The sequence below is a fragment of the Phragmites australis genome, chromosome 4 (assembly GCF_958298935.1).
Source record: "Phragmites australis chromosome 4, lpPhrAust1.1, whole genome shotgun sequence".
Classification (NCBI taxonomy): domain Eukaryota; kingdom Viridiplantae; phylum Streptophyta; class Magnoliopsida; order Poales; family Poaceae; genus Phragmites; species Phragmites australis.
Window position 1 is genome coordinate 48,118,877 of NC_084924.1, and position 22,202 is coordinate 48,141,078.

The 22,202-nt window shown below is 42.4% G+C and overlaps 1 protein-coding gene and 1 pseudogene across 3 annotated transcripts; one reads left to right on the plus strand and one right to left on the minus strand.

The window, feature by feature from the left end:
* Positions 1–4,390: 4,390 nt before the first annotated feature.
* Positions 4,391–9,775, minus strand: LOC133916989 (uncharacterized). Of its 3 annotated transcripts, XM_062360905.1 has the most exons (10): positions 9,370–9,775; positions 8,705–8,753; positions 8,528–8,612; positions 8,370–8,415; positions 8,208–8,306; positions 6,836–6,904; positions 6,117–6,432; positions 5,887–6,014; positions 4,899–5,693; positions 4,391–4,774 (listed from the first exon to the last, which is right to left on the minus strand). In XM_062360905.1, exons 1-10 carry the CDS (start codon positions 9,634–9,636, stop codon positions 4,769–4,771), a joined length of 1,860 nt encoding a protein of 619 aa, XP_062216889.1. In that variant the 5' UTR covers positions 9,637–9,775; the 3' UTR covers positions 4,391–4,768. The 3 variants fall into 3 exon arrangements, with proteins under 3 accessions (XP_062216889.1, XP_062216888.1, XP_062216890.1); XM_062360904.1 differs by having other exon boundaries at positions 4,391–5,693; XM_062360906.1 differs by lacking the exon at positions 6,836–6,904 and having other exon boundaries at positions 4,391–5,693.
* Positions 9,776–16,849: 7,074 nt separating this feature from the next.
* On the plus strand, positions 16,850–19,347 carry LOC133916992 (uncharacterized; annotated as a pseudogene).
* The last annotated feature ends 2,855 nt before the right edge of the window (positions 19,348–22,202 follow it).

Below are 22,202 nucleotides of genomic sequence, written 5' to 3' on the forward strand. Positions count from 1 at the left end.
AGTGCCGTCTTTCCAAAGGTTGTTGTCTTTGCAAAAGGTCCAAGCATTGAGCTCAGGAGGGAATAAAAAAAATGCAGTTGCTGGTGGAGCATACCTGTTCTTTTTTTTTCGAGCAGTAGCATACCTGTCCCCCCCCCCCCCACCCTCCCCACAGCAATAGCATACCTGTTCTTTCACCGCGATCAATAGAGACCATCAATATTTTACATGGGAGATGTCATTGTGATACAAAACTTCCAAATTTTCCGTTACCTGCAGCATATTCATTTGCAGCATCTCTCGAGCTGCAATCACTTGGCAACAAGGCCATCGACAATCTTCTCCAGCTTTTTTACTCAGATTAGCAGTGACATTGTACTATGAATCATTGCATCTACAAGTGGACACGCCCCAGAGCATGAAAACTTTGTACACGACTGATAACTTGGTGAATTATCCCAAACGGGGTCATATTGTTCCCCTTCTCTACCTGGATGATATGCATTTTCCCACAGAGCACTGACAATATGTGCACTGGCTACATAATTCGAAAACTGAAACAAAACGGAGGGCATGAAAGAGAAACGGTCAAGGTCAGCTGCAACTACCATCAGTCACATACAACTCTCTGTCAAGCAGGTCACTCAAGACCAGTTCTTGAATAAAAAAGGCTCTGACTATATGGAATTTGACAGTTTCAACAACCTACCAGTCACATTAGACTGAGATCTGCTGTTCTTTGAGATAAGCTTGCAGCCTAGACTATGCATACTGTACAGTCCTCTTATCACCTCTGCTTCTAGATGGTGTGCCAACGTATTGTGGTGGCCCGCAGTTAGATGCATCTCCGAGGAAGAATGGTAAGCGATTGCAGAGAGGCATGGACTCTCTAATCCTGCTAATCTATCGTCGACTCTAGTTGGCACGGAACGAGATCGTCTTAAGGAACAATCGGGTCTCTATCAACTCCATCGAGGAGCTAATCCAGGAAGACATCAGGCTATGGTGCAAGGCCGGAGTGACCAAGCTTGCCGCTCTAATGGATTGGCTGCAGGACCTCGGTTTCCTTGGCTGACCAACGTTTATACTCCCACTAAATCGTTGTTAACCCTGTCTTGTAAATTCCTATGAAATAACCTGGTCCAGCCTTGAGGCCTTCCTAAGGTCGTTGTGATTTGTACTTGATACTATTTCTATCTTAATCCAAAGGTGCGTAGTTCTCCTACATATTTAGAAAAAAAAATATTGATGGTCGTTTAGGGACATATGGCTGGCTTGCGATATGGTTTAGACCTATAACAACATCGGCAATGATTGGGCGGACATGAGGCTGGTCTTGGAGACACATTATGCTGATCACAACTAACTGGTTCAGCGAAGATGGTGGGTAGCAGCCCCACAGAGCCGGATCAGCGAGCGAGTGGAATTTTCTCTTGTCATGCAGAAGAGAAAATCTACGATTTGCCATCGAATAACTATTGATTCTACAATCCGTTATCGAATAAATTCTGTTTACTTCTATACTATCGAATAAATGTTTCAGTTACTTATATACCATCTGCTTCCGATACTACCCTCCGCTGCACTGTTCATGAACAGTACCCGTGAATAAAAAAAGTCACAAAAAATATGTCGATTTTTATGCACGCTCTATAATTCATAATCAACCCGTTTTAACTGTATTCACCTAAAAATACTGTGTAGAATTCAAACTAAAATTCTTCAAAATGTACTACTTTTGTAACTTCTTGCAATTTTTAAGCCTCATAAAAATTTACAAAAAATCTGAGAAAATTTATTAATATTCCTCTAATGTGATGTAACAATTTCTAAAATTATCTCCCGCGGTGAAAAAATTAGTTTTTTAATGCACAGTATTACAAAAGTAGCTCATTTTGAGAAATTTTAGTTTGAATTTTACACAGTATTTTTAGGTGAATACAGTTAAAATAGGTTGATTATGAATTATAGAGCGTGCACAAAAATCGACATATTTTTTTGACTTTTTTTATTCTCGGGTACTGTTCATGAACAGTACAGCGGAGGTCAGTATCGGAAGTCGATGGTATATAAGGAACTGAAACATTTATTCGATGGTATAGAAGTAAACAGAATTTATTCGATGGTGAATTATAGAATCAGTAGTTATTTAATGGTGAATCGTAGATTTTCTCCATGCAGGGCAAAATTCAGAAAAAAAAAGGAAGGCATGTGAATGAAAAAATCTAAAGCTTCTTCATGATTGACTGTCATGTTGCATCACCGTGCAGGGGTTTAGGGTTTCAATCTCCGTCGCTTGTGGGTCGCCAAACGGGCCAAAACTATGGGACACATGGTGTCGATCCATGGCTAGCGGGCCACATGGGCCCGTCTGAGCAAGATGTCACCATGCGTAAACTGAACTGACCTTTCACGTGGAGGGCTACATCGTCCTCCCCTCCCATTACTCCCCTCTAATAAAAAAGATGCTATATCTCAGCTAACTGAAAAAATAATTCATTTTAGTTGACAGGTAATAACCATCAGATTTCAATTCGGTACGTACCGCATTCATAATTCGTTCAGTTTTCAAATTTGAATTAAAACAATGAAAAAATCTAAAAAATAATAGAGACAATTCTAAGACCTTATGTGAAAAAAATTCAAAAATAATGTCATTTGCATCATATTTCATAGAGAGGAAGTTTGAAAAAAAATGTTGAAATGGACCGTATGAACCGGATTATTTGGCTCATCACGTTAAAGAAAAGCTTACATGCAAACACATATTTTTTGTGTATGATGTATCTTAAAATGATCTTTAAATTTTGTTTCACTTCATTTAAAGTTTTGTTAATTTCTTCATTATTTTTACAAAGTTCACAAGTATAAATTGAACATGTTAAGAAACAGTACTGTAATTAACTTTTTCATATCTATCATTATTTTCCCTATATAAAGTATAGTATAAGTAAACTAATAAAAGTGGTTTCACTAATTTTGGAGGTGTGATAGGCTAGTTATGAATTAATCTAGTTGCAATACATTTACACAATTTTGCATGTTATAATAATTATTTCATGAGTTCATATATTTTTAAAAGACATAGGATCATGTAAGAAGACTAAAAAAAATTAGTTTCATGATTTTTGGATTAGGAAAGAATTAACTATGCATTTAACTAGGTTTAGCAAATATATTTTCTCACAGAAAATATACAACTTTTTTATGAGTATAAATACTTTTATCATGTATATCATGTTACAAGAAAACCAACAAAATTTGTTTCACTTGATTTTAAGCTCATATGAATTAGTTATCAATTTTACAAAATTGAGCTTTTTTGCTCTTTTTAACTTCACTGAAATTCGATAAAACCGAATGGTTTTCAACCTAATTCGATCTTTTTTCGATCACAAACGAAATGTGGAAAATACGGTCGGTTTTCAATAAAATTTGAGCGGTTTTCAATTGAAATCGAGTGGTTACCAAATGGTCGGTTCGTCTGAATTTTGCCTCCGAATTATAAATTTAACCGAGTGAATTTGGCCGAATTCTCATCTAATTTCGACCGTATTTTTCGGTTTTGTGAATTTCAAAAAATCGCTGAGGGGCGATTTTCGTTGATTCGACGTATTTTCGATCCCTTCACAGGACTCGCCGCGCGCCTCTCCTAGCCGCCACCACGGCCGCCCTCGCGTTGTTGCGAAGCCTCGCCACCAAACGCTTCATTCCTACTTCGTCCACTCCTCCGGGCCAGCGATCCGTGCACATAACAAAGTCCATCTATATTGTGTGAAAATTGAAGCAGCAGTCACCGGTGCTGCGATGAACTTATCGAGTTGAGAATTTTGCCCCCTGATTATGTATTATATTCCATTATTTCATGCACATGTGACAGTAAAAAGATTTTGTGAGCCTGTGTAGCGCTACAGAATGGTTTATAATAATTAAAAAAAACTTCTCAACTAGTAGTCTAATAAAATGAGGTTACTCTTCACGTTGAAATTTCATGTGATCTTACTAATCCTGTGTTCAAACACCAATTTTTATCATATTCCTATGTTTTCCTAATCCGCTATTTCGCCATTACATTCCTTTCATATTCCATATGCTTTTCTTATTTCCTACGCCTTCTACTCCTCCATTCCAAACGTACCCTCGTATAAAAGACTTCGGAGATAGGTGGAAATAGGATATAAAAGACTTCGTTTCCCACGCTTTGAATCCATGGCTACATCAGTAGAGATTAATGTACCAGATATTGCATCGTCACAGATATTACAGAACCTTAACAAGGTAAAATCACTTGCTTACTCTAACAAAAGACGTGAAAATGCCGTGCATGGTGGAAAGGTCAACAGTCGTCAACATGTCCGGAGTAAGCCTAAAAAAACAGCCACACACAAACATTTGTCAACACAGAAGCAAGTCATGCTCAAGCAAGCTTTGACCGAGGTTGCTCAACTGGGAATCCGTGTTCCAGCTATCACAATTGGTCACTCATACATTTGGGAATGATCTCAGGGAACAAAAAGGCACAATTATTCACTGCCTTCTTCTTGTATACTTCCTGCACTATAATGTTACAAATTGGACAACAGGTCTCCAATAAGATTAGAATCTGTACAAACTACCTACCCTTTTACAACAATCCACGGGGGTCAAATAATTAAATAGCCCTATCTATTCTGCTTCCCTCGACTGCTCGTGTTATTCTCTGACAAAAAATCTTCTCTTATTTCTTCGTTATTTCTGAGCTCCACTTGGTGTGCTACAAATGACTATCTGCGTGTCAGAAGCTTGAGAATTAGGCCTGAAGAAGCAGTATTTAAGTCATGCCTTTGCACCACAGATCATAGTACTAAGGTGAACTATGTCAATGACTACCGATGTTATCAAAGCTGCAAAGACAGGCCAGGCTGCTTTGGATTTGCTACCTTTTCCCTAGGTGGGGAACCTGATGACTGGACACCACCATTTAAGGTTGGCATAGCAGAATTATTATCATTTAGAGGCTTTCGATCATGGCCTGCAACTTGCACAGGATTGGCAGTTGCCTTCCCAACATCTACATTATGTGATGTTTTAACATTATCAGCAGTTAGTGGGTGCCCATGGATATAGCCGTTGGCTCTGCCATTGACTCCAGAAAACATCCCAAGCACTTGAGCATGTGTCATAGGAATGCCTGATCCAAATATCCCTTGTCCAGAATATTGACTAATGGTGTTTGACACAGCAGTGAAGCCATTGACATTAGAGTGGATTTCTCGACTGTGGCTGTTGTGCTGGAAAGGAGGCGATGGTCCAGTATCATCACCACACGACTCGTTAACTCCATTCTTATACTTGATTACTTTAGTGCCAATTTCAGAGCTCTTATCAAAGCCTGCTGATGTAGAAGCTACTGTTTGAGTTCTAGTTAGATGCTCTTCGCCAGTAACAACCCCATTTGAAGACAGTACAGGCTTGTGATGGAACATATCATTATTGGATGTCATGTCGGGGGGTGGAGCAGTGGGCTGAGAGGAGGGATTGGTGGTTGCAACAACAGGAGACCACTGAGTGTTTTGAGGTGGCTCACCATCTAAAACCCATCCTTGGCCAAAGCTTGTCCCAGGGGGCAGCGCCCATCTTATTCGATTTGCTGCTGTATCCCAGCCAACTGGACCCAATTTTGCTGCAAATCGCACCAAGCTCCTAGCATATGCATGCTGTTGCTGAAGCACAACCTGGTTCAGTCGTTAAGAGGGGAAATCAGAATCGAACCATTTCAGCTCCAATCAGAATAGATTGATACAATTTATTTCAATTAGTAGTTGCAAATGATCAACCATTGTTAAGTTGGCAGGGTTTACAACTCAGTCTAAAATTCAATTTTGTAAATTGTTCAGAATAAAATGTATCTGATCAGGATGTGCTTACTGGCACTAGTAGTCTCCTTTCATCATCAAGGGCAGTAAACAGAGAACTGTCACGTGAGTAATGATGATCATATGTACTCCGATGGTCGTCATCTAAACCAGTAGGCTTCTTTCCCCACTTGGAAGAGCCTAAAAGATAGAAGAGACAGAAGTCATGTTTACAATTCAAAAGTCTACCACTGCACAGCACACATGAGCAATTACAATTGACAAGTAGAAGAAAGAACTAACCTGAATAATCACCAATTTTATCTGCTCTTTTTGCACTAAAAGAATGAAGCATGGTGTGAAAAGTGGACGAATCTTTTGTTGGGATATTTGTATTTCGAGTTCTGTCTCCGGTCGATCTTTTTCTTATTGTTTCTGCATTGTCTTCAGGTTTGTTTGTTGTTACATTGGATAAATCTGGTGACACATCACCATCCGTCTTGGGATTCTTAGGCGGCCTGCCTCTTCGAGCTGGTGGCTTGGGCCGTTCGTCTTCTTCATCACTAGGTTGCCTCAAGTTCTCAAAATCCTTTTTGGCAAGAGCTTCAATAGATCGTGCCTAATAGATTAGTGAATATTTTCAGGTAAGTATACGCTAAGAAGACAGCATGGGCAACTTATCCGTAACACAGAAAGTCTGACAAGAAAAGGCACTGACGTGACTACATGTGAACGTATAGGTTTATTTTGCAGCACATGTAATGTCTTCTATAATGATAAAATGTCTTGTTGGAGAAGACATGCCGAAGAAAATAACAGATATGGAAATTCACATATCAGTCCCTCAAAACTAAACTAAGCGTAAGAAATTTACACGTCTCATGTTTAACCTACATATATTCCCAAGGACAGAAAAAAAAAAGGCATACAGGGTCCAGATAATACAGCAGTTCATGTCACAAGATATATCATATAATCTTATTACAAACAGCACATGCACTACAGCATAGTAGAAAAATTACCTGCCGATAGTAGATTGTGTCGGCTGAATTGTAAGACATGGCATTTGATGTAAGTAGAAATACATCATTCTGCACAATCAGAAAACATAATATAGGAAGATCCACTATATTTAAGCACATGTAACACTCCATTATGATTTGCTGCATCGCTTACAATCAACTAATCTTCTGTGCAACATGTATAAGTTACCAGTTTTGCTGTGTGAAATTAAACACATCAACTTTACTTAACATACGCAATGTGCATCAGGTATTCTCAAAGAAAATGGAATCCAACAAAGCAAACACCATTTGGTGCAACCCTAACAATGGATGGACCTGCCAGTTATATCAGCGAAAATTTTCATATCCGCTGAGGCCCAAATATCATAAGTGTCTATAAACTTAATGTACACAAGAAGTGCAGTGCCGCTATGGATTAAAAAAAGCTTCTGATTTACTAATATTTTTTTCATTAAAGCAGCCGTTTAGGCATGACAATCAGTTCTGAAATTATTCTTCATAAGAGTCTGGATTAACTATCCCAGTGGAACTTCAACCTCTAGCAGTCTAGCATCTAGCCTATGGTAGAACAAAACATACCCTCGAGCACTGAATACATCATCCAACCATGAACTGATTATTTACTAATGACTACATCACCAGAGGGTATAAACTAAGCTGGAGTTTGATGAATTTATACAATAATATTGGACCTGAAATATATCAAAATCTTGAATTTCAATGGAATTTTTTTTCTCAGCACTGGTGCTAAAAGTTCAATGGAATTCTTTTTTCTCAGAAACGGTGCATGGAATTCTTTTTCTCAGCAACGGTGCAAGACTATCATTAATTAGCAACCCAAGAAGCCTCTACATGCCAATCCAACGAGTACCTTTCATTAAGGATATTAACTCATATGATCTGACCCCACTTTGACCCATTAAAAACAGCAAGAAATATGAAAAAACAATATACAGATATATTGCAGTATGTTACTCGAGAATTTCTTGTCAAATGCATTTAAGTGCAGAAAGAAAACAGCTAGCATATTCCATTAACATTAACAATATTACAATACCAACAAGCAGTATCAAGTTCCTCACAAGGGATTCATGGAAGAAAGACAGGTAAAGCGATATCATCTAAACACTAGTTCATTATGCACAAGATCAAACTGGAAAGAACGATGGTAGATTTACGCCTTTCTTGTTGTAAATGAAAACGACAGACACTGCAAACCACTAAAGTAGACAAGAAAATATGGCAGTGCAGCACAGAGCGGAAGAAAACATTAAGTTAAGCCAAAGAATCAAATGAGAGCCAGTAACACAAAAGATTGGCATGAATACAAACTACAAGGAACCAGCGACAGAAACCGCACGCAGCATACCTCGAACTGCTCTAAGGTAAAATACGAGTCATTCAACAGCTTCTCACGGATCGTTGAGAAGTCCATAGGATGCCCGATAATCTCATGGTAATCTGGAAGCTGCAGGCAGAGCGCCGGTATTAGCATCAGAGCATCCATCTGAAATCACAACAGATTGCTCACCTCTTCTGGGTCGACAGGCTCTGAGAAAACTCCATAAGTATCCTTCCTGAGAGCAGTGCAAGGTAAACGGATAAGCACACACATCCGAAGCAACCACAGGCGAAGCCTGGAGTTCTTATTGGAAGATAATTACATCAGGATGGGGCCAGGGCACTCACTTCTGGAGCCTATCGAGGATGAAGAGCAGCAACTTTTTGTCTGGGAGGGGCGTTCCCGTGGGCCCACCATCCGACGCAGCATCCCCTGCTCCCACAAGCGCAAGGAACGTTAACCAAAGAAAAATTCAAATGCCTGAACCACTTCAACGCTAATGCTTGCTTCCCTCCAAGTCTTACCTTTCCCCGTCGCTTTCGCTGCATCCTTCTTCCCCTCCCCCGGCTCCTCCTGCAGCAGCAAAGAACCGAACCAACAACAATAAGAACCGTTATCCACCATAACAAATACACTCTTGCATGAAGATATCAGCTTAAAAGCGTCAACTTTCCCAGTATCCAGTGGGAATTGCAGCAAAAATCTTGTCTTGCAGAAAACTCCGCACTGAAAACGACGACTTTTTTCTGCCTCTTGCAGTCCGGACAGTGCTTAGAACCCATCAATTAGAGAAAAAGGAGGTCAAATACGTCAAAACTTGTCAGATCCGCTTACTGTTCCCTTCAAAGGAAAGGATTAAAGCGGTGACGAGGTCAAGATCCCTAGACCGACCGGACTCCGGAGGTCACCAAAAAGAATTCCAAACCCGCCCAAAAAAGCAACTGCCCTCCAAGAAGCTAAAAACCCCCAACCGCCACTCCCACAGCTCCACTGATCTCCCACTAGATTCCCCACCACGGAGACGAGCCGTACCACAACCCCCCCCCCCCCCCCCAAAAAAAATCCGAGCCCGCAGATCCAACCACTACGGCTCCGCATCGCCGCGTGTCCCGCGGCCAAAACCCCCTCGGAGAGGCCCCCAAACCCCGGAATTTTCGAAAAAATGGCGCGAGAGAGGGAGGCCCCCGACCTTGACGCCGCCGGAGAGGACGCTCTTGAGGCGCTTCTGCCGCCGCCGCCCGCTCCCGGCCCCATCGTCGTCGTCGTCGGAGGGGTTGGGTTCCCGGCGGGAGGGTGATGGGGCGGGGCTAGGGTTTTGGGCCTGGAGGCGGAGGCTGCGGCGCTGGAGGTCGAGGAGGGAGGGGCGGCCCTTCTTCTTGTGCCGCCGCTGCGGGGATGGCGTTTCTGCCGGGGGCGGCGGCGGGGGCGGGGGTGGAGACTTGCGGGTCTTCGCCATCGGAGGCCGGCAGGCCTTAACAGCAGCGGCGGCAGCGGCGAGGGACGGAGGGGAAGGAGGTGGCGGTGGTGTGATGGCCTGGGAACGGGTCGGGGTGCGTGTGGCTTTGCGTGCGTTTGGTTTTTTTTTTTCCCTGGGGCCTTTCTGTTGCGTCGGGTTTGCTCGGCTCAAGCAGGGCCCACCGTGTCATGACATGTGGGATAGGTGAGATATGACCCACATGGAAGTGGTAGAGGGTAAAGTTGTCTGTGTTATTGGGTTCGGATCGGCCGGCCGCGGGCGCGTTTGGTGGGGGTGGGACCGGGCGCGTGTGTGTCGTGGGCGGATCCGATTGGTGGGTGTCCCCCGGGTCGTGTGGGTAGTTGCTTTCTAGTTGGAATAGAAGACCGTGGGGCCACCTGTCAGTCCGATGTGTCGTTTCGTTTTCTTCTGCTTCCCGCAATTCTTTTGATCATATAATCACTGTAGCAGACTGCTCAGAGAAGGTTTAATCGAACAAAGTGAGAAATGCTTTCTTGCTTGATGATCTTTCGAGCAAGGGATGTTGAGATATGCTGTTACATATGCAAGCCCTCGGTTCCCTTTGTCGATGCTCCAATAGGTAGCTTAGGAAGAGGTTGTTGGCTTCAGTGAAAACAAAAACCTCAAATTAGTTGCACCTTTCACCTTTCTTGTAGGTTTAATTTGTGATATATAAGATCAAGGTCAAGGGATTTCCTTCACGGCTAGATTCTCGTTGTGAAGGGATTCTCGTTCCCTTCAGCACTCCCAACGGTTTCCCTTCACGGTTCCCTTCACGACAGGATTTTCAGGGTCATTCCCTTCAGGACGGGATTCTCTCTCCTTTCTCTTCGCGATTCCCTTTGAAGGGAAACTGTTGAAGATGAGAGGAAATAAAGGGAATAGGAACAGGGAAGGGAATCGAGAAGGGAATGAAATGAAGCGAATATGGTTGGGAATAGTCTAAGAGCCTAGATTGCGGAGTGAAAAGTGATCAAAATCCGAAAGAGACCGGTGGAGGAGAAAGGGAGGTAGTAGGAGGAAGAAGAGGGCCAGCCGGCCATTTTCTTTAAAGGTATTTTTTTCTCTTGTTTTTATTTAGTTTTTAAGTTATAGAAGTAGAATGAATTTTAGGTATAGAAATAGAAATAGATTTATATTTGCTTGTAGATCTAGACTTAATTGGTTCGAACATATAAGTATGTTTTAGTTGTACAGTTTAGGAATGGAAATAATTGTAGTTTGTAGGATTAGATTTATATTTGTTTTGGTTTGGAGACTTAAATGGTTTGAATTGAATAGTATGGTGTAGGTGTACATTCCATTTTAGAAGATAATTATTAGCATATTGAAATTTATGCCGCTCCACAGATATGTCAGGTCCTACAAATCTTAGAGTTTTTTATGGTGATGGTGAAATACTTAATTGTCCAGATGATGTAGATTTGAGCAACTTTTGGTAAATTGTGGTTGAACATCCCAACCCTGAGGGTACAAGATCAATGATATGATGAAATAGTTCACTGAAAATTTTTGTTTAACCCCCATATTTACTCTGTTAGGATGCAATGTTTGTCGAGTCGTTTGTTAGACACAGTTGTTTGTGAGTTAAAACATGTGAATTAGATAGAGAAGTAGGTTAAATGGTTGGAGTGGTGCAGTCGATGTGGTGCTAAGTTTGTGATGTTGTTCTAGGCATGTCCGAGAGAAGTTTGAGACACTAGTGATGTGGGACAGAGCAGTGCAATGACACCAATAGAAGAAGAGGATTATAAAAGTGATGCAGTAGTGCCGGGGAGGTAGTCATGTCGGTTCACCATAGATAGCCGACTGTCTCGAAGGGTCGGGCTGATGAAGGGGAGGACTTTGAAGCAATTATTGTTGAGCTAGATTTAGTGGACCACGGCGCAATGCATGAGGAACCAGCTTTGGAGGAGTCTGTAAATGTGGGTGAGGATGAGGAGGAGGAGAAAGATGAAGGAGAAGGGGAAGTGGGTGACTAGGAGTGTTCTAACATTGGAAGTTGCAGGGATCCTATGCCTAATGAATGGAACGGGTCTAATAAAGCAACCATGGATGTTATTGAGATCCATGATTCTCCTTGGGAGTATGGTTTGAATATGGTCCATATCTGTCAGACCCAACCAAACTACACCCAGCTTAATCAAAAATTAAGTCAATTAAAACGGAAGTAATTCCTGCAATCCCGATATATACTCAACAAAATCTAAGATCACAGCATATGATATTTACAACATAGTTTCATCACAAGATATGAATAGAGTACAAAAGTTGCCTTCGCATTTGTTGATAATGAGAACTGGTTGAGCTGGCTATGATTTTTTAGGCACCTAAAGTATGTTGTAATTCGTGAGCCTAACGTTTGTGTCATACATGTCCATCACAAAAGGGATCTTGTCTGCTATAAAATGTTTGCAAGAAAACCTAGATGAGCCATTTCCATGGACTGACTTGCAGAACAGGCGGTGCATGCGATACATGGGAGCAAATTTCTACAAGCAATTCAGGAACAAGGAATTGATGAACTTGTTCAAAAGATTATACAAGCAGAACTAAACTCGCAAGTTCAATGCATTGTGGGAGGAATTGGATAAGAACATAAGGAACCACATAGAGTAGCGCAATAAGAAAACCGCTTAGGAGCATGACAACCCAACTGAGAGGATGGCGCCCCTTAGACCCAATTTTGACCCTCCAAATGTTAGAAGAAGGTCATCAAGTAACATCAAAAATTTCTCGCACTGGAAAGAGGCAGAGCCAAAGAAGAAGTGGGCTTTGTTGTATGACACTAATCACCGATGTGCTAAGTGCGTATATTAAATTGTTAATCAATTCTTTCTCTACCAAAACAATTAGTTATTTACTAACAACTCTCCAGCTTTGTTTTCAAGGTACGGTGTCATGACAACCAACATAGTCAAGGTTTATAATTGGGTCATTAGAAGGTTGCTTGGACTACCTCTTGTTGCAATCCTGGAGGCATGTGACGTGGTGTCATCAGGTACTTTTAGAAGAGGCATGCGGTTGTTGTTCTTCATGCTATGACTATGCAAACACCGTATTGTCGTAAGATGATGCTATACATGGAGGACAAGGCTCAGAAGGGACGAGAGCACATGGTTAGACCTTTTGGCATCACGAAATACCGCTTCAAGGTAACCCTTAGAACTAAAGGAGGATTGGGAATCAACACCGGTGTTATTACTCACAAGGTTAACCTTGTATAGAATTTAGGATATCGACTACATGGGGGTGAATATGCGGTTTTAAGGACTAATTGCTAGCCGATCAATTCTCATTGCTGAATTTCAATAAAAAATTGATCACTAACCAAACCAAATTGACTACACTTATGTTAAGGTAAGTCTTACAATGTTAAGGTGATATATAACAATTCAATTCTAGGAATGTAATTAGCGAAAATATGATTTGCACAAAAAAAATTGAGCTATTAGGAATACCGCATAAGGAGACAATGGATTTTTATCCTGTGGTATCGATGACTTGTCGGTCACTCCTAATCCATGTTGAGGTGAATTCAAACATCTAACCGCTCCTCTGTCAAGTCACTGATTATCACCAAGAAATGTACTTGATCTTGAGTTGGATTAGTCCAATGAACTATTCACAACCTTGGTTTCACTAGAGTTGCACTTAACCACTATGTGAGGTGTGCACAAAACCTCTCACAATCACCACTGGAGCTCCTTCACAATTTTCTTGAAGGGCTCACCAATTTCACCACCTCCAAGCCATCTAGGAGTAGACAACCTCCAAAAGTAACAAGTCGATGACGCTTGCTTTAAGGATTACTAGTGCCACAAAGCTCAAACACTTTAAACTTATGCACAAGAATATCTCACAAAGATGCACAACTAAGCAAAATGAGGGAGAGGATGACTCAAGGTGTTCTTGTATTCAATCTAGATGTTCAAGTGCTCCAAGAACTACAAGTGATACTCCTCAATTCTGTTTAGAACTATTTATAGGCTACATCTCGAATTGTAGCCATTATACACGAATTTTGACTTATATGTTATTGACGGTCAAACCATAGTTCATCTCTCGGTCAGATCGTTATCAATCCAATGGCTAATTTTGGCTTTTAGACACTCTGGCGGTCCGACCGTGAACCACAACAGTTAGACCGCTAGCCGGAACAAAGAGATTTTGCTCTCTGTTTGTTCTGGCAGTTAGACCGTCCCTCTGGCAGTCAGACCGTCAGGCCATATCAACTATCAGGGGTCAGACCGCCATACTTGCGATCTCTCATTGAGATCTTCTTAGAGGCTTTGCCCTCTCTGTCCAGATGACGGTCATACCGCCAAGCACTCAGAACTTAATCTTGTCTAGGGCAAAGAATTTTGCACTTTCGCAAACGTGTCTATTGTCTAGCATGCAATACAGTTTGAGCAAAGTGGCAACTATAGATATCTCAAGTAAATGAGCATCGGCCCCTCTTAATAATATGTCATATATTCTTAACAATCCGGTCATTTTCTTCTGTAATCACCATTTGACCGACAAAACAAAACTTCCTATTGTATATCTTTACCTTGAGCTAGCTGTATCTTCATATGCCATCCACATATGCATTGTCTAGCTCTCTCATCATCTTCGAGACTAACCTTTCATATTTCTCAATTAAACACGTTAGTCCACAATTACACATTGTCATTAATTACCAAAACCCAAACTAGGAGCCTAGATGCTTCACCTTGGACAAGGAGCCAGTGACCGGTGCAAAAGCAGTTGCAATAAGCCCAAGCTTCTTCATGTTTCTTGCTCACATGTGCTCGCTGCATGTAGCTAGTTGGGTAATGTTCATCCCACAATATCTGTCAGCATTTTACGTAGAAGGAAAACGTGGTGCAGACATTGAGCGGGGAGTCCCATGGATTTCGTGTGCACGGTAAATTCACAATTATTGACAAGGATTTGTTGTTACGCTTCCTTGATAAGGAGTCACTTCGAGGCCAAGGGCAAGTCGGTCATCCATAGACTAGGCGTATTTGCAATGAAATGGATGAAACTGAAGTTGGAGGGCCTATAAGAAGGTGCACAAAGTGTGAAGACTACGGGCATAAGGCAAAGTAAAACCCACCGTCTAGAGGCGACGATGCTAGAGCAGGTCCAAGCAGTCGATAATGTGGGAGAGGTGGCCATGAAGGACAAGTTAATTGCACTGGTAAATTTTTTGTTGTAGGAATGAAGCCAAGGTATGAGCTTTTGGATAGAGTGTGGGACCAACGACACCATGGCTACTTACAAGCCACATGTGTATCGGGGCATGTTCTTGTGTTGTCGACTCGTGCTCATGCCAAGGCTTGGCAGCTCGACACGCGTTGTTACACCAGGTCTTACAAAATTTCTAGAATCAATTTACGCCTTTACATACAAAGTTTGCTATTTGAATCTAAAGTAATCATTTATGAAATTCCATATTAGCACCCATGGGACTTATTCCTCTTGCAAGGATGATCTAGGCCACAGATGAGGATGTGGCTACACAACAAGGCATAGATGAGGATGAGGGTCATGAGGATCGTCAGGTGGAGCGGTCATGGCGTTTCACGTTTGACCATTCCCTTATCTCATCTTTGGTTGACCGATGGAGGTCGGAGGCGCACATGTTGCACATGCCGTTTGGGGACATGGCTATCACGCTACATGATGTCTTGGTGCTGACTGGGTTGCCAATTGCTAGTACAGTGATTGATCCCTCAGTCGCTCATGTCGGTTGGCAGCAAGACTTGGTTGACAAGATTGTCAGAGTGTTACCCGCGGTCCTGGAGGGAGGCCTCTTGGTCATATCGGCGAACTAGAGGCACGGACCGACCAATCGGTGGTTGAAGCAGTTCAAGGTTTGCAACTTTGTAACGGCCCGCCAATTTTACATTAGTATGCATAGTGTACTAACAACAGTTATACAATCATGTAGGTTGAGAGGATGGCAGCACAACCTACGAAGCGTCAGGTTGCTCAACATCTGGAGGCTTACTTGTTATGGTTGTTCGGTTGGGTGATGTTCACCACAACCCACGACAACATAATTGCCCGATGGATAGACTACGCCTGGGCTATCGCATACGCCGACTTGGCAGAGGTTCCCCAGGTATCGTGGGGGTCCGTCGTTTTTTATGGCATGTACCACAGCATGTGCAATGCCTGTGTGAACTCAACATGTGCATCAATCTTGGCATGTCTGCCTCTACTATGTCAGTTGTGGTCCTTCGAGCATTTCCAAGTTGGTCGGCCTCTTGTCCACCCTAAGCACTACACCTCGGACATGTACGGCAGTGATGAGGTTGACAGGCCCACAATGGGGTTAATTTGGACATGCAGACATGTATGAACTACAACAAAATTGCATAGTTTCATATTTCATATAACTTTTTTGACTCACATTTTCTCAACTTTTGCAGCCATAGTAGGCAAGGGTGAAGGTGCACTCCGCATACAAGTCCTTCACGAGGCATTTGACCACATGAAGGCAGAGCAGGTGGTTTGGGAGCCGTACGGTCACGACACCAGGTAATGTGGGATTTCGTCCCTCTGCTACAAGGACAACCATTTCTGGTTGATGAGGAAGAACCTGATGTTCGACATTTTTGTTAGGGATTATTCTCCACACCGTATGATGAGACAATTTAGCCTTCGACATGAGTTCTCAATACCGTCGGGAGATCGTGTCCTTCTCAACGTGCACACATAAGTTATATGCCCTATAAATGTCAATACACTATGTCTCCTGCCTTTTGTTAACTTAAAATCATATGTAGGTTCTCTATGAGGATGCCACAAAAGAGCCTCACTGATTTGATGGCCAAGATGAACGCCCGTTTGATTACATGAACACAGGCACTGCACGAGGTTACCTAGGAGGACATACCTTACGACCCCTCTACGTACCAACAATACCTACCGTGGTATATGGCACAAACTCACACATCTCTCCTCAGTGTCCAGAGCCACCATAGACCCACCCGGCTAGCGTCTCTGACATCTACCTAGGGCAGCATAGAGTTTCCTTGCACCCATGGTACGTGAATTATGAAAGCATAAGACAGCTTGGTCCAATAACAACCCATTCACGTTGGCCCAAGCCGTGCTGGAATTGGAGCCCATCTAACCCATAAAACAAACTACCGCGTTCGAGCGATGGTTACGTAAAACAAGCAAGGCAGTTACTCTTTCCGTCTTCTGTAACGCGAGCGAGAGTAATCACAGCGGCGGCGCCTCGCGCCTCGACGCCCGCTCCCGCCGCGGCAGACACCGCCGCCTGCATCGCCGGCCCGATGGCAGCTGCGCCGTCGAGGTGCCTCCTCGTCACCGACCCGCCTGTAAGCCCCCAACCGCCTTTCAAAACCCTCCTCCCTTCCCCCAACCGCCTCACGACCTCGGCTTCTGGTACTCGCAGGGTGTAGGGGAGACGACGCTGGTCATGCGGGTGTTCGAAACCCTCAGGGCCTCCCACCCGCACCTTAACGTTCGCGGCTTCTGCACCCGTACGGTGCTGCCCCGCCACCTCCAACTCTGATCCATTCCCCTGCGCAGTTGGCGACCGCAAATTTCACCCGTTTTTGTGTGCTTTCTGTCTGTAGGGGAGCTGAGGGAGAGTGGGGAACGGGTAGGGTTCGAGGTTGTCACGCTGGATGGGCGAAGCGGGACACTTGCCTCATCCAAAGTTTCCAGGTCCGACTCACCTTGCTATCATGCTTGGTCTGATTTCATTGTTTAGCACTGTGCATTTGGGTAATTGAAATTTCTAAAATCCGTCAGTACCACGGAAATTATCCAATGCCATGGAGTAGCAGACTAATTGTTCACGCCTTCAATAACTACAAGGGATCCTACATTGCTCTGCATTACAGCAAATTGCCCAACGTCTAGTTTGAGACTGCTTACCTGCAATCCTAGTTAAAATTGGTGCTGGATTTTAAATGAAGGCCTCTTTCCAATGCCAAGTGATGGCCATGCTCGAATGGCTTAAACTCATCTTTGCCAATGACTGGAGGATCATTTCCATTCTCTGATACGCAGCTTTTCAGGCCAATTGTACATGTCTGCGATCATTTATAAATACTATATGTCCCAGAAACGTTCCATTGTCAGATGAACTTGGAATCCTCCGGTTCCTTTTTTCATGCTTCTATCATGCACATACCAGTTAGTCAAAATGTGTCAGTTTAATGAAGTACTGTGTCCACCTGTTGTTGCTTTTTCGCCCATGTAATAATATTTTTCTATCACATTACTGTTCGGCTGCCATATCTTCTTTTCTCGATACAACTTTGATTCGTGTTTGTTGACTTCTTTTAGCCTAGATCTGTTCGTGCATACCATCAAAGTTTTTGGTTTTTTTGCAGCCCGGAGTCTGCTAGATGGCCTGCCGTTGGGAAGTAGAAAGTAGATGTAGCATCTTTGGAATCACTAGCATTACCTGAGCTGCAGGTAAGCAGTTCTGAGTTCTGGAATCTCAAGGATCACATTCAAATACTTCGCTTGAGAAGAGGGATGCATGCTTGTTAGGTCATGCATGATAAGCTGTTAAAAGTTCGTTGTAGTAGTGTTGGTGAGATTACTGTTTACGATGCGAAAGGTAATTTACTTCATATTTCGTTTTGAAATATCAGGTCAATGAAGCAACAAATCTCTTCATCATTGATGAAGTGGGTAAAATGGAGTTGTTCAGTTCCACATTTTTCCCTGCAGTAATGAGAGTTATTGAATCCAATATCCCAGTGTTAGCCACCATACCAATTCCTAGATATGGCCGAGACATTCCAGGAGGTACCATATTTCCCTGTTTGGTAACTTTCAGAAGCTACTGATTAATAATTTTGCTAAGTTGTACAAAATCTTGTATTAAATACCATTTCCTTGATTGCCCTTTGCCCTTCAACAGCCTATCCATTCATAGTTATTTCAGGAAGCTGCATTCATGTACATATTTAAAGCTTGTTATATTCCACTAGCTATGCTATGCTACGCGCCCAATAGATTAATTAATATCTCTCGTACTGAAACATGACTTGTATTTTACTATTCCACACTTTTCTTTAAATTTAGTTGGAAGTCATGATTCTGACCATGTTTTTTCCCTATAGTTCTCATTAAATATTTTTCCCATAAAATGCAGTCACGAGGTTGAGGAATCATCCTGGAGCAGCTGTTTTCACCTTAAATACTGGTAACAGGGATATGATGAGAGAAACTATCTACAATCAATTAAGAAATTTGTTGCAAAAGAGGTGATTTGCTAACATCCCTTTATGTGTCAATTTTGTTAGTCTGACATAACGCATAAAACAACATCTTTCTTGCAAAATCAAAAGTAGAAGTTTTCTTTCAGTATTTGCCTAATATAGCCTGTAACAGAACGTCTGGTCAAAAGTCTTCTGGTGTTGTACCTGAATTAACCTTTTCCAGGTTTACTGACCAATGAAATACGGTCAGCATCATTATTTGTGCTCTACTGGTTAAATCTGAATGTATAATAAGCATGCTGTCCATTTCCCATCTGCTCTATGTGCGGTTGTTCAATCATGTATTCACATTCCTTGGGTTAAGGTTTTATCATCAGGATAGCTCTGGTTTGTATTGATGCATTTAGCATGTAGTGACCTCTGCAACAAGTATCACATGCTTTGCACAACTGATTGCTAATAGGCCATTATTGCCTGTATATTTTGGGCCCATGATGACTCCAGCTTGGTTTGACATCCCCATTGTATGTTATTTTTTACTCTCATATTGTCTGTGAAAGATGACCAAGTAGCAGAAATGGCAATCAAGTTTAGTGCTAGGTAGTTTAGTGCACTAATGTTCTCCTGGTCAGAGTGTATGAACACTAATGTTTACGGCTAATTGAATTGTGACTTGTGTTAGATAGTTTAGTGCAAAAGACATCGTGCAGTCTTATGGGACACGTCACATTTGATTCTTTTCAGGCATGAGTTGGATTAAGGATGTGCAGTTAGTGTAACCCGTTCTAATAGCCAAAAGTGCTAAATCACGATCAAGTCAAATAGTATAAATGAAAAGCCAAGTTGCTGTATCATTGGCAGATATGCACAATGATCCCACCTATTAAGAAGAAGAGAGTAGAATACATTAGACTTCTTGATCTTATAATTCAATGGGCAGAAAAACAAAGCATAGGTGACAGTTTGGTGGACGAAGAAGGTTTTCTCAGTCCCCTCTGCATTTCCTCCATCATTTTGGACCACTGCTGCTAAGACACCTCCTCATGGAGTAGGGCTTATCCTAGAAGGAAGCAGCAAGTTCACATGACACATGTTCTTGTGGGGGCTCTTGATCTGAATGATAACATGGAACTTCAACCCAAAGACGCACAAGCTTTTGATTGAGATGGGCACAGAATTAAAGTTCAGTGTACTGATCATGGCACCCCTTTACAACCCACTGAGCCCCAGTTCCCCTTTGAGCCCTTGCAGAAAGATGCCATTAAACGCCAATGCTGTGAGTTTTGATTATATTAGCAAATGGCAAGTGAGCCCAGGACCATCTGGGCAGAGTTTTTCAGTTTAAGAATTGAAAGCTCCTTTAAACTTGTTGAGAATGTTTTTGAAGGCAGAAAGTGCAAGACAATCTCTCAGGAGATATATTAGTCTATTTTAATGTGCATAGGTGTGCAAATATACAAATGCAGAGTTGCAGATTAGACAGTATGTACACTGCATGCAAGATGGAGCTGAAATAAGTAAAGAATTTCATGGAAGTATGCATACAGGTTTGTCAATCTTATTTCATAACTGGAAAAAATTCATCAGTAGCCTTGAATTGAGTCTGAGTGGTGACTAGTCATTTGAGAGAAACAAACAGTTCTCAACTGACAAGGCCACACGACTCATAAATAGTTGCTTTGTGCACCATTGTGTTTGGTCTGAAATGTTCATACTGTTCAGCTTCTGAGGAAATCTTGGGCTTTCTGAGATGACAGCCCGCCGATTACCTTATTGCCCTCCCTTAGCTTTAGGCAGTGACAGTGTGGGGGTGGAACTGGATGGTATTGATGCGATGGTAGCCCCACCATGTGATCTCTTCATATAGGAGGGTCACAGGTTAACTTGTTTAATCCCAGATATAATTTTTCTTCTCCTATGCAAGTTTAGTTAAGTATTGAGGAATGATGGCCGTGCGTGCATGCATTCCCAACCAGATTTAAGAACAGAAAGAGGTTTGATCCTCCTACCAAAAGTTCTGCCGTGCTCTTTTATGTTTCTACAGGCATGGTGTCTGGTTGATGTCCTAGAGAATTCCAACATAAGGCATGCTTCCTTCACTAAGCCGTGCCTCCCTCTGCTGTTCATTTTCATGAATCTGCACCTCACGTCATAAGGTTAATTCATGCATTGCATGTTTCCATAATCACCTATGCTTCATACCATTTCATAATTCGTTTTTCCCCCCCAATACATGGTGTCAGCAAGGAAAACATGGGTCCGTCTAGTACCTGTTTCAGTTGGCAGTCTGGTGAGACATGTAGAGAGAGATTGTTTAAGAACCAATAATACAGCAGCCAGTTCTGCAAGGTAGTATAATGGACCATCCGATCTGCACGCTCATTTGCAATGTCATCGCTGGTAGCTAGCGGCAACTAACCTCCCGTCCAGACAGCCCATCCGAACGACACCAATAAAAAAAAACAAGCAGCAGCAGTTGTTAACCGGGTCAAGGCGTGCATGTGCATGTGCGTGTGTGGTGCAGCTCGCCGCGGACGTCACCAACACCAACATTCTGATCACGCGAGGCGAGATCTTACAGACACACACACATCACAGTATCACACGTCGCTCTCGCGCGTCCCGCTGGTGCCCGACACCGGTCCGGCAATCCTTACGGGCATCATTGGTGATCCTGCCCCGGAGGCATTTGGGGTGTTCCTCCTGCAAAATTTATACTCATCAGACCACCAATAATGTGATTATGTAGACATAGTCGTATGCATTTTTATTTTTCTAATTTAGAGTCATGCTGCTGCTGATGATGATTGATGAGGCCGGCATACATATACGTAAACTGTTGGAGCAAGAATTTTGCAAAGAATCTAGAGAAGCTCGTTGAGTTCTTGGCTCACCTTCAAATCTTCTCGAAGAAAGTTTTATAATTTGTAAGGGTCCATTTGGAATGCAGGACTTTGACAAAAATTAGTACAAATCTCGAAGGCTATGAATTCTCGCGTTCCAAATGGGTCTAAGCTATTTTCTTGGGTTTTAGGCTCCGTTGTCATTGAGGTGGCTTTTCAAAAGTGTTTATTTATTTATATTTTTGGATGCAGTTATTAGTTGGAGGTATCTTTTTAGGATTTGTAACAACAAAAATCACACTAGGGATAACAAATATTCCTCTAACGAGCTACATTTTTAAACACAATGTAGCGTAGCATAGCAACACAAACAGACCTTAAGGCTACAGGCGCGGTGATAAACTAGTCAGGTTTGAACCATCCTACTCAACAACACCATTATCGGTTGCATAATATCATCATCTCCTTGCCCCCGCGTCGCTCCCAGGGGCGA

Coding starts and splice junctions, on each gene's coding strand:
- LOC133916989 (XM_062360904.1), bottom strand. CDS start 9,636: ATGGCGAAGACCCGCAAGTCTCCACCCCCGCCCCCGCCGCCGCCCCCG. Junction 8,613..8,704: donor AGCGAAAGCGACGGGGAAAG/GTAAGACTTGGA, acceptor TTGTGGGAGCAG/GGGATGCTGCGTCGGATGGT. Junction 8,416..8,527: donor ATCCTCGATAGGCTCCAGAA/GTGAGTGCCCTG, acceptor CACTGCTCTCAG/GAAGGATACTTATGGAGTTT.